The following is a 13579-nucleotide window of genomic DNA, read 5'->3' as shown; positions in this document are numbered from 1 at the left end:
CTTAAAATACTTTACTGCTGCTTTTTTGCAACAATATTCTCTTTCTCCTGGTTCACCTCCTATCTTGCTGGCCACTCTTCAGTCTCCTTTGCTGGCTCATCCATATAAAAATCTCTTGCCTATGAGAGTTCCCCAAAGTTCTGTCCTACATCCTTTTCTCTTTTCCCTCTACTCTTTCTCTCAGTAACCTCATCAGCTCCCTAGTTTAACTCTCATCTTTATGAGGAGGACTCTAGATACATCCATATATCTTAAGAGAATGAGAATCCCTGACCTCTTTTAATTATAATCCCGAATACTAGAACCATTACTAAATACTTAAGGCAACTCTCTAAGACTATAGATTGCAGAGAAGGTGTCAGTGTGCAGTTAGTAGAGTTTCAACAGGAAAATAATAATATGAAATAAATAACATAAAAACATAAAAACATAAAACACAACAAATAACAACAGGGAAATAAAATAATTTCCTCTGTTGATGAAATAACAGGTGCCTGTCCCTATCCTAATTGAATTCCTACTCTAAGGCAGAACCTGCTAAGTGATGGGGTTAAAGGCAAGAGCAAACAGTCCCTTATTTCTATAACAGAACCAACCTGTATTTGTCTAATGAAGTGATTAATCTGGGATATTATCAATAATTATGGTAATTATATTCTATAACAATAATTATGGTAACTATATTTTAAATGTTATATAGCAGTGATTCCCAAAGTGGGTGCTACCGCCCCCTGGTGGGTGCTGCAGCAATCCAGGGAGGCGGTGATGGCTACAGGTGCATTTATCTTTGCTATTAATTGCTATTAAAATTTTTTAAAAAATTAATTTCCAGGGGTGCTAAGTAATATTTTTTTTCTGGAAAGGGGGTGGTAGGCCAAAAAGTTTGGGAACCACTGCTATATAGCAAGCTGAATGTAATGCATTTAGCTGCTTTTCTCTGTAATTGCATATTAACTGCAGTTTCTGTAACTTCCCCTTTTCTTTTCTTTTCTTTTTTTTTTTAAACCCTTGTACTTTTCGGTGTATTATCTCATAGGTGGAAGAGTGGTAAGGGTGGGCAATGGGGGTCAAGTGACTTGCCCAGGGTGACACAGCTGGGAAGTGGCTGAGGCCGGGTTTGAACCTAGGACCTCCTGTCTCTAGGCCTGACTCTCACTCCACTGAGCTACCCAGCTGCCCAACTTCCCCTTTTCTGTAAGTCACTGTAAGTGGGCATGTTACAATGAGGTGTGGCCCCATGCAGCCTGTTCAGATTAAGCAGAAGGGAATGACTCATAGAGCATCTTCCAAGTGGCAGACCACAAGGCCATGCCTCTGGGCTAAAGGTCTGCACCCCTTCCCAAGTATGAGTAGAAGGCCTGATCTGTTGGGGACAGAAGACCTGTCCTCTTTGCCATCTAAGGTATGAAGGGGGTTGGCCATGGGAGTGCCTGTGCTCTGGAGATCTACAGGCAATTCTATAGTTTATGTTGGACTTTGCCAATTTTCTTATCAAGTTAATGTGACACATTTCGGGGGCATTCTAGACTCTATCAGGAGAGTCTAAGAAATTTGCCCTTACATAGCCTTTTCATTTCAGGCAAATCTGATGACGGCTCTTTTTCTAGTACAATTGGAAGTTTTGCCAGAAAAAAATGGTCCAGAGTTTGAGACTTGGACTAATGCCTCCTAGGAATTTTATGAAGACCTCTTTATTCCATAAACAATATCAAATAGCTATAAACTGGGAGGCTTTAATCAGTGTTCATATTTAAATAGATTTGGTTGTGGATGCTGAGCGAAATTAGAAATGTGTATACCTATACATTTATCTTGAAAAGTTTGGATTTCTTACTAATACTACTAATATTATTCAAAGAGTTCTTATAGGAGATTTTAGAACTTAATAGGTAAGAGTACATGAGTTTCATTTTTAAATAGTTAACTTTATTGTGTGATGAATAGTGAAACAATATTCATATTGTCATGTTCATTCAATTCCAAGGCTTTATGGGCTAAAGTTAAGCTACATACTCATACTATACATTTTATACTGGTATTTTCTCATTTTAAAATTCTTTCATTCTTTTAAAAATATTTGAATTAAATTATTTCAGTGCCAGGCATTTTTAGTAACATCATAGTTTTACATTTTTTAGAACAAATTTCCATTCTTAAATGGAAATACAAAGCATTATTATTCCCTTTTATGGATTCAGTTTGAAACCCAGTATGAGACTTCAGCATTATAATTTTATTCTAAGAATTTCTTTTTCTACTAGTATTTGATGCTAAAATTGGTGTAGTCAAGTTCAGAGATGGTTTTTTCATTGGAAAAGTCCGTCCGATCAATACGAGAACTGGGGCTTCCGACTTTGCTTAGCCAATTTTTCCTGTGGATTAAAAAAAAAAAATGAGAGTTAAATCTTTTTAACATGTAAAGTTCTATTTAGCAGGTTGAAATAACAGTATAATAAATATTAGTAAAATTTTAAGCAAAACATTTTAGTAAGAAATCTTTAAAATATATGCATTTCATATCATCATTCTAATAATATAATAGAGTAGGTATGTATTATGTCATAAATCTGGACAAAATAAGGATAATGAAAACTTAAGTGGCCAATCCTTGGTTATTACATGCTGATTATTCATTTATGGACTTCCCATGGCAGGCTATTAACACCAAGTTTTATTTTTTAGCATCATTAACATACCAAGAATCTCAGAATTTGGATTGAAAGAGGCCCTAGAAGTAATTCAATCCAATCTGTATTTGAAAACAATCCCCTTTTCAACATACCTACATTCGTTGTCATCTAGCCTTTTTGGGGAACACTTTTGTCTAGTCCATTTTGGAACAGGTCTCCCTACTAAGAAGTTTTCCCATATATCAAGAAACTTTCCAAGCTAATTTTTCTTCCCTCATGACCGCCCTTCAAATACTTCAAAATAGCCATCATCGATAAATATATCTGGATCCTTTAATTCCTTCCAAAATGGCATGATATCAAGGTCCTTCACTGTTCCTGTCATCTTCCTTTGGACGCTCTCCAGATAATTAATATCCTTTCTATAATGTAGAATCAAGAGTGGAATCCAATATCCTAGGTGTGTTCTGACCAGGGCAAAGGATACTAGGACTACAGGGTTATCTTTCCTAACTTTCTGTCTAACACAGGTATGTTAAGGAATTAAAATTAATACTGGCCTTAACCATCAATTCTCAAACTTTTTGGTCTAAAGACCCCATTATGTGCTTAAAAATTAATGAGTGTCCTGACCAACTGGTTCTATATACACTTATATAAATGTACCAAAAATTTTAATGAAATAAAGGATGTATAGGATATAATTCACAATAATAAAATATGCAATAATTTTTGTTGTAAATTCCATATAGCTCACAGAAAGATTTGGTTGATTTTTGACAAACTCTTGTACCTGTAGCCATTTTTTTTGGAATTGCATCTTAATCCATTAGCTCTTTCCCCAACAAATTTAATGCCACTAAATCTGCTCTGTGATCTACTGCTGAACTACTTCTTAGCTTTGCATAAATTATAATTATTAAATTGAAACCTTTTTCAGCTTCAGCACTCCTGTACAATGAGAAACAGGAATACTCATCTTTTTAGCTTCTTGTATAGTTGCAAGGATTAGAACATTGCTTGATACCTAGTATCTAGAAAAAATCTCCAAAATCATTCAAATAAATTTCAGGTTTTAAATTTTCACTTAAATGATATAATTTTTTTTATTGGTTATCAGTGGAAAAGCTAGTTCTTTCTAAGGCCAAATAGATGGCTCTAATGAATCAAAAGAATTAAAAATGTTTTCAACATTTTTTCTGTCCAACAAAAGACCTAGATTCATGTGCTGAATTATATTTTCTAGTCATATTCCTATGAAGAGCATTAAATTTATTATTTTTATTAAATGGAATGTCTTTAAACTTATTGGACTTAAATCAAATTCTCAACTTGATATTTCTGCTTCTCAGTTTCTATCTTTAAGTTTTCCAAAGCTCTCAGGTATATTTGATTATTTTGATGAGATAAATATATCTCAAGATATATTTGATGTCTGACTATAAGTTCATCTTGATTGCAATGAAATAATGAAAATTCTTCAAGGATGTAAATCTTTAAAGCAAGATCTTGCAAGAAATTAATGTGAGCACTTAGTTTCTGCCAAACAAGAATAAGAATGAGAGTGAGAAAAATGCCTATTTATATAGGATATGTGTGCCATACAGGAATAATAGTACATTAACTACATGCTGTTTGTTTTGGTCTCAATATTTAACCATTTTTAAACATTTCAACTTCAAGTTCTTTAATTACAGTTTCTAGGCTGTTTAATTTTTATTTGATTGGTGATAAGGAAAATAAATTTTAGCTAGAAATATTTTAAAGGCTAGACAAAAGTGATGAATTTTGTTGTAAAACCAGCACTAATGTATATGGGATCTCTTTGATGAGGATGTTTCTTCTAATGATGAAAATCACATCCTTTCCAGGCCAGTATTCCAGGGGAAAGTCCACCCACCCAACATGATGGAGATCATCTTCACATTTTCCCAAAAGCAAAAAAATAACTACATAGCACTTGGATTGGCCATTTGTCATCTTTTATCTTCAAAATATGAAGTCCCCTCTTCTTTTCCAATCATACATTTTAATGATAACACCTTTTATTCCTGATCTCCCAAGTTCTTCAATGGTTGCAAATGATAGCTTGTTGACACATACCCATTAAATGCCTCCCTATTGCTCTCAGTATGTTAATCATTTTCAGTTCTTTAGAGACTACCATGTCCCATGTCTTACAGCCATACAATAATAGTGGCAGGGTATTGGTATAAAATGTAGTCCTTTGATTCCAGGAAAATGTTGAGGTTAATATATAAGAACTTTGTGGGGAGGTAGGTGATTAAGCACTGGGCCTGGAGTCAAGAAGACTAAAGTGAAAATCTGACCTCATTTACTTCCTAGCTGTGTAACCCTGGGCAAGTCACTTAACCCTGTTTGCCTCAGTTTCCTCATCTGTAAAATGAGCTAATGAAGAAAATAGCAAACCAGTCATGTGACCCTGGGCAAGTCATTTAACCTATTCTGCTTCAGTTTCCTTATCTGTAAAATAAGGTAAAGAAGGAAATAGCTAATTACTCCAGTATCTTTGTCAAAATCTTCAAATGGGGTCACAAAGAGTCGATCATGACTGAAATGACTGAACAAGAACAAAAAAACTTTGTAATTTTCTGAAGGCAATATGGAGGCATCCCAAGACTCTTTACCTTGGGAATAACTTTAGGAACAACAGTTCTATCAGACCTACTAGCCCATCCCCAGTAGCCATCATTGAAAGGAGAAATTATTTGCTCATTTTTCCTATCTAATTATAGGTAGGCTATTTTCTGAGAAGTTGGGGTACCCGCTTAAACTTTAGTCCTTCCTTGATGCTATTTTCAGTTTATTTTCTGTTTTTTTTTTTTTTACCAGTTTCAGTTCTTGGAAGCTGAAGTGATGATCTGAGGGCTGAGAGCTCTGAGACCCCCTCCCCCTGCTGATTCATTTGACCTTTAGTATTGTCAGTCACCCCAAACTGTGTACTATGTCCTCATCCCAAACCCAGACTGGGATTCTTGGCTTTGCTCTGGGCCCACACCAAGCAGCTCACTTGAGCCCAGACTACCTCTGGGCTGGGACTCTGGACTTCTCAACAGGTTTGAAAATTTCAAGGGTTGTACGTTGGCTTGTTCCACTATTTGGCCAGGCAGGATCTCAAGATCTGAATGTTGGCTTGGGCTTAGGTTCCAAACCTTGGACAGCAAATGTGTGTGTGGGGGTGGGGGGGAAGGAGGGGAATGGCTTACTCTTCCCTCCTTGCTACAGATTCTTGCTTGCTTTGCTCTCCTCTCATTCCAGTGCCCCAGATGTTCTCTGTCTACCTTTTGGGTTTTTCTGTTCTTGAAAAGTGTTTAATTTTGTCTCCTTGTTGGTTCTTTCACTCCTATACTTGTTTTGTGGTGATATTTTAATCTTGGTTGGAAAGGATTCTTATGATGATGTGGAGGTATTCTGGTTTACTCTGCCATCTTGGCTCCACCCCAGAAGTCATCGAAGGAAGAAATTATTATAGAGAAGGGACCCATCTTTCACATCCCCACCAGCAGCAACTGCTAGCCAGCTGCTACCAATGTACAGAGAAGCCCAGGAGCCTGAGAAGTAGTAACACTCCTCTATATTAGAAGTTCTGCTTGTAATCCATCTGTCACAACCATCATCCAGGTAAATACCTTCTGTAGAGATGGAAGCCAGTCACCCCCTAACTACCAACCAACTTTCACTCACTGGTCTTGAAGCTCTTGAGGAAGATCCAGGAGGCAGGATATGGGCAGGCAAATTAAACCACTATAACAATCTTGATCACCATCTTTTCTTAAATCATAATTAGATAAGTGCAGGACCCTGAACCCAAAAGTCTTAGGAATGACAATGCCACCAGCTATCATCCAGGGAATCCAGCTCTAGGAAGATGCAGCCTGACATCTATTTGGGCAGGTATTACAGCCCAACTGAAGATCCAGAAGAAAATTCTCATTACCATGCTGTTGGTTCAGCATCAGAAATGGCTATGATTTTATTGGGAAAAGGCATTAAAGAAGAGACATTACTATCTGCTGTGCCAATCAATGTACCCATGGAGACCTTTCTGACTTGTGGCTGAAACCTCCTCTATGTAGTTTTTCTCACATTAGAGTACAAGTTTTTTTGAGAATGATGAGTTTTTTACTTTTCTATTTATATTCCTGGGCTTAGTATACTTTATACATATGCTTTGTATATACATATATATACATATATGCTTTGAATATAGTAAGTTCTTAATAAATGTTTCATTTAATCAGTCATTTGATCCAGTTTACTTTCTTCTTCCTATATAATTCTTCACCCAACTTTTCCATTTATATTGTGTCTCAGGTATATCTTGTCCATACTGATGGACATTCAACTGCATGTCAAAACCCAAGCAACAGAACTTTTTGAAAAATTGATTTGGTCTTCCCTTATAGATGGTCATAGTCTTTTGTGGGGTTACAAATCACTTCCAGGAGACTCCACAATGTTCTGGGTCAATTAAAGAGATTCTCCATGTAGGATGTCACCTGTCCCTACTGTTATAGAGAAAATACAAGGACAGTTTCGTGAGATACCCTTACCCCTGACAAGCCAGCCCTGGCCATAGACAATCTGCTTGTAGATTTAGTGTTCAGAGTAGTCATCACCATCCCTTCATTCCCTGATAGTTACCTTTAGACTTAAATGGTACGTTTTCCCTACTTCCCTTCACTCCCCATCCTAGTTTGTTATTAAAACTCCAAAGTCCTGAGATCCCAAACACCACACAGGCTCACTCAGAGCTGCTTACAAAGCCAACAACTGCCCAAAACTGCCAACTCCAGAGTCACTGTGTGCAAATCCCCACTGTGGCAGGACTCCAAGTTTGGAATTCCAAACTCTTGCCAGCTTGCCAGCTAAGTCTGCTGTCTGCTAACTAAATTTCTTATCTATATTTTCTCTATAGCATTACTAATACTCTCATTGAGGACAACCTTGCATGTAAGAGAAGTCCTATAAAGATTTTGTATAGATATCAAAATAGTCATATAGGTCAATAGTTGTTGATGTTCTCTTGGTCATCTTTTGGGGTGTTAGGAATGTCTGAAATGTTCCACACCTTTGGAATCTTACTTTCTCTTCAGATACTTTGTTAATTGACATATAAATGCATTTACAATTGTGTCACCTCTAGTAAGTGTATACACTTATATTCTCTGTATACACTTGGTCCAATTTGTCTGTTTTTCCCTTCCTTATATTCTTTAGTGCCACTCCTGCCAACTATATGACTACATTCTGTGATGTCAGAGTCAAATTTTGGTAGTTAGAAAAGAACCTCTAACTCTTGAGGGTAAAAATGGTTGACATAACATGATTGGGGATGTAGACTCGAAACTACCACACCAATGCAACTAACAACAATTTGGAAATAGGTCTTGATCAATGACACATGATAAAACCAGTGGAAATGTGCATCGGCCATGGGTGGGGGGAGTGCAGGGGGTGAAGGGGAAAGTAGGAACATAAATCATGTAACCATGTTAAAAACGAATATTAATAAATGTTTAAAAAATGGTTGGCATAAAAGTCTTCATAGATCTTTTCTATTTTTCTTCTTTTTTTTTCTTTCTATTTTAAACTTTAAATGTCCACAGTGAGATTTTGTTTAAATGTTCTTTCCTTCCTTATTTTAATCTGTTTTTACCCTTCAATGTTTTTCTTTACTCTATTAGGTGATACTGCTTATAATCCTTCACCATCATTCTTCATATGAGTTTCTATTCTAACATAGTGTCTCCAGTAATTAAATCAGGTGTTTTCTGAGTAAGGTATTTATATGGCTCTTTTGGCCTACTTGTTCATGGATTTGTAAATCCCAGAAAATAATGTTTCTTGATGCCTTTTGGCATAAAATAAATCTAAGAGTGTACTGGAGCCAGTTGAAATTAAATTTTCTGCGTGAACATTTAAAAATTGGCAAATACTATAAATTGGGGCTTGATCTTTTGCTTCATCGATAATATAGACTTATGAAAATGATGGAGAAAATGTTAATAATGCAAATTAAACTTTAGAGTATGCCATGTGTATATTTTCCTCCTCAGGGAGCAGGTTGTTAAACATTTACCAGCATGCTTTTGAATAAAATCTACTCAGTAAACTTTATTTTTTTCTCAAAGGAATGACTTTTAATAGTTCTTATCCCTAATCACACTTCTTATCTTCTGGTTTCATTTATATCAAGATTGTCAAGATGGATATAATTCATCTCTCCCAATAGTGTGTGCACTTGTTGGTCAATGGACAAAGACATCACAGCTAACAAACCTATAACCAAGTTAAAGACGTCTCAGAGATAAGGATCTGAATTTATGTTGAAATTATCTTTCCTTCTGTTTCATGGTTCTGACTGAGCTGATTACTCTTAGTAATTCAAGTTCTAATTTTCTTTTAACATCTTTTTTTGGCTCTCATTTAGGACATTTTAATTGTATTTGGTTGATTTTGTTCTCTATTCTTGCTCAGTGGGATAACTATGTTGACACAATGATCTCCCTGCATTTCCCAGCATCATGCTTTGCTCATACTCAGCCTTATAACTGGAATAGCTTCCTTTCCACTCCTTATCTGTTGAATTTCTATCCATTTTTTAAAGTCTAACTCACATCTTCAAGGAAGCCTTTGTGGTAAAAAACTTCCCCCTCCAATCTCTTTGAACACTTTGCTTTCTTTGCATTCTTCTAGTCCACTTAATAATCTGTGTTCACCTATACCAGATTTTAAGTTTTCTGAGGGGAAGGCTTATTTATCTCAGTTTTATGTCTGTACAGGTCTACACAGCAATCTGTATACAGTGAGCACTTAATAAATGTTTGTTAAATGAATGAATGAATCCCATTAATCAGGAAAAGAAATATGTCTAGAATTATTCAGATTGTTTTTCCACATTTCTCCAACTAAACTCTTGTTCCTTTTTACCTGCTTAGAGATGGGCTAAAAATAGCTTGATGAATTTCTTAAGACAGACTCTATTTGAAAATAATGACTTTAATAATATTACTTTTCTAAAAACACATAGAGAATAAACTGTTTATTCATATGAACTGAAAGAGACTCTCAAATTATTTCCTTAAAATTGTGATGGGTAGGAATACTATACATATTTTTCTCTGATTAATGTGAGTTCAAAAGTCTTGGATGGGCAGGAAGCTCCACACTTCCAAGAACCAGGATACACAGTATCAGTTTCTCCACTTTCGGTTTTTCCTATGCACTCTACATATTGCAAGCATGCTTCAGATGATATTAAAAATAATTATGGCTGTCAACTTTAGTTACAGGAAATAGCCCTGCTATGAATCATTAATAGCAATAGCTTCTTAATGCTTGCTTTTCTATTTTTGCAAAGAAGGACATGAGCTAAAGAGTATTGGAAACAGCACCTGACCTTGATTATAGAGCTGTCAGAACTCTGTCAATTTTAATTTCTGAAACATGATTCACTTTCTGTTCTATTCTATCAGGAACATTCCATCTCGTAATAGTATAAGATAAGAAATTACATAGAGAGGTGGCTGCAGGTTTTTAGGACCTTTAGGCTAGGATGTCAAAAAAGTAATGTAAAACTGGTGCCTTATAGGAAGGTATAAAAAATATTGCCATGCATGGATAATAACTGAGTGAACTCTTCCTACAAACTGCATTTAATTTCAGAACTTAAGGATACAATAATTTTATGCAAAAGTCCAAAAGAAGCTGTTCTTTCATCTCTGGCTCACATAATTCCAAAATGGACCAAGAAGTCCTTGTGTGTAGAAAGTGTTTGTACCAATGTTAGAAATGTCAAAAACTCTGTGAATTTTAGTCCTGTTTAAAATGTTTTAGAACTTACATAATAAGTTCTAAAATAAATTTGTAATGTCTCTAAAAGAGAAACACATTCATTCTTTCAGACCTCAAAGTCTATATACTATTATGTTGCGGATCTATGGATTTAAGCAAAAGATGTCTGGGAAGTAGAAATACTCTATTATTGGTTAAAGGATATAAGATATTCAATACATGTTACATGGAACTTTTGCTATCTCAGTATTCTTACTTTCATAGGCCAGTGGTTTTATTCTGCCCTGTTAATAAACTTCAGTAGCTTCCTATTACCTCCATGTAAAGTCACAATAAAATCTCAATAATTTGTCCTAAATGGAGGAAAGTCAGTCTAAACTGGTGAGACATGTATAAATGACCATATATCAAAGAATTATAATTATGTACTGACAGGCTATTTAGGTCACACAGTTTCCCACCTCATATGCCTCTCTTTGATTTTCTGTTGCTTAGCTAATTTCAAAAAGGCTCTGGCTAAAGGGTTTTTATGTTTTATCAATTGAAATATTAATATTAGATAACTTATTGCAATAAAATTACTCTCAATTATAGAAATAATAGATTTGGGAGTCTTTTCCTACATCTAAAGAGTGCTTTTGCTATCATAATAGAACCTAATACCTTGGCAACTGAGATTTATTATCAGACACATTTAACTGAAAATGAAGTTTTTGAAATATTGGGAGAAGGTAATAATTAAAAATCTAGGTTTCAGCAAAAAAATTAAACACCCCTTTTAAAGTTTAGTAGTTAAATTTGAAATATTTAATATGGCTTCAAAATATATTTTCTAAGTTCTTTGACCAAACTTCTACAATTTTGGCCATTCTACAGATTATTATTGTGCTCTAAGGAATGATGAAAAGGATGATATCAGAAAGAGCTGGAAAGATCTATGTGAATTGATGCAGAGTGATAATAAGTGTAATAAACAGAACCAGGAGAACATTATACACAGTAACTGCGATATTGGAGAGCAGTCAAATATGATAGACTTTGCTACTAACAGCAATACAATGATCCAGGACAATTCTGAGGGACTTGTGAAAAAGAAGGCTCTCCACCGGTAGAGAAAGAACTGTGGGAGTAGTAATTCAGATGAAAATATATGATTTATCATTTGTTTATTTGGGTATATGTTTGGGGGTTTGGGTTTTATAAGATTACATTCACTTACAAAAATGAACAATATGGAAATATGTTTTGCATGATAATATATGTATAAACCAGATTGAATTGATTATTAGCTCTGGGGGGATGTAGGGGGGAGAAGGGCGGGAAACAATATGGATCATATAACTTCAGAAAACTTATGTGGAAATTTGTTATTAAATAAAAATTAATTAATTAAAAAGACTTGTTACAAATCCTGGTTTCTTGTATCAAGGGAATATAATCTGACAATCAAATTGTGGGAATAAAGTTGTTGGCTGCAAAGAAACTTCAAAAACAGAAAAAGATGCTCTTCAATGGTCGTGCTATCCATGATGCAGTGTTGAAGTGGGGTCAGAGGGACATCTTGGATTCATTCATCATTTGGCTGCTTTGTAAACTTTAAAGCAATCTATAAATGTCAATTATTATTGTTATTATTATTCAAGATCTTGAACTCTGAAATTACCCTCTCTGACCCCAACTTCCTTACAGCCACCTGTTCTTGAACTCTTTATGATCTATCATCTACTTTTTCGTGTTCTTCCAGGCCTTCAATCCCTTTCTGGTTTCATTTGTCTCCTTACCAAGGTTTGATTCTATGACAAATACATAATAATAAAAGATAGAATGTGATTAAATTCTGTATGGGTGGTACAAAATTTTAGATATGCAGTGAAGGAAGAAGTCACTGTTGACTAAGATGTTTAGCTTCTACTCTTTTGTCTCCCTTGCTCCCACTGAGCCTGATCTTCATCTTCATTACAACCTCCCATAAGAACAGTCATTGTCCTGTCTCATCCATCTGGCTTTTTACTTTGGTGAACCTGTGGTTTTATTGGAGTAGGAACTCCCACCAAAGGTACAATACTCCCACACCTCTTAACATACAGTTTTTTTCCATGTTGTTGCACAAATTCTTCTTAAAGGACTCACCCAGTACACTGAAGGGATTTTTCTCATTCCTTAAATATCTCAGAGATACTTATGCTCTACTTAGCCTGCCCATTTGTTACCTCTTATTCTTGGTATATTACTAGTCTACCCTTTTTTAGTCCTAAATATATGCATGTGTATAATTTATATGTATATATGTGTATACATAGGCACATAAAATATATCATATATAATACATATCAAATGTGAGAAATGTGTGTTTATAGGTGTCTCAAAAGTCTTTAATAGCTTAAAATCATACTAAGAGTTTTGGTTTGCCCTGTATATCTATCTATCTATCTATCTATCTATCTATCTATCTATCTATCTATCTATCTATCTATCTATCTATCTATCTATCTACCTACCTACCTACCTATCTATCTGACATATAGAAATAAATATGTAATATGTATCCTTTGTGTTACAGACTTACATGACCCAAAGGGGCCAAAAATTCTTTGAGGATTTCTCATTTTCTAGCTTTTAGCTTCTTCATGGGAAAACTAAGAAAATGTATGTATACATGGGCTCCCATTCTTCCCCTGTTGTGCATTAAGTTTATTAAAATTAATCCCCACTCTGCAAGAAAAGAATGCTAGATAGAAAGATAAACCAATATGGACTTGCAGATATAATATATATGTGTATTTCCATATTTATATCAGGTCAGATCTCATTTGGGAAAATGAACAGTACTTTACATGATCCCCTACTTGCATTACTGCATCTTTGTAAGACAAAATATTCTTACAGTGATGTGTATATGGATATGGATTATAGGATATCATCTTAAAAGAACCAAAAATGCAAATAATCCAAATAACAATGGAAAAATAAATGGCAGACATATTACTAACAATGATTTGCATGTGAGAAATGTGTGCATGTGTGTTTCTTTGTGTGTACACACTCACATATAGGCAGATTGTTCCAAAAGTCTTACATATAGATATCTGCATATCTATCTGTATACACATATTTTTTTCTTATAGATATAT

General features: G+C 34.9%; 1 protein-coding gene across 2 annotated transcripts in view; it reads right to left on the bottom strand.

Moving 5' to 3' along the window:
- Positions 1–1949: 1949 nt before the first annotated feature.
- The window catches only part of ACYP2 (acylphosphatase 2), a 205455-nt gene continuing 193825 nt past the window's right edge, over positions 1950–13579 (bottom strand). For both annotated transcript variants that reach the window (XM_044663333.1, XM_044663334.1), the window contains exon 4: positions 1950–2372. In XM_044663333.1, the coding sequence (XP_044519268.1) occupies positions 2258–2372 (115 nt within the window). In that variant the 3' untranslated portion in view covers positions 1950–2257. The remainder of the gene's footprint in view (positions 2373–13579) is intronic.

This window comes from Gracilinanus agilis, chromosome 2 (genome assembly GCF_016433145.1).
Source record: "Gracilinanus agilis isolate LMUSP501 chromosome 2, AgileGrace, whole genome shotgun sequence".
Taxonomy (NCBI): Eukaryota; Metazoa; Chordata; class Mammalia; order Didelphimorphia; family Didelphidae; genus Gracilinanus; species Gracilinanus agilis.
The sequence above is the reverse complement of the archived record's forward strand: the minus strand, read 5'-3'. Positions and strand labels throughout refer to the sequence as shown.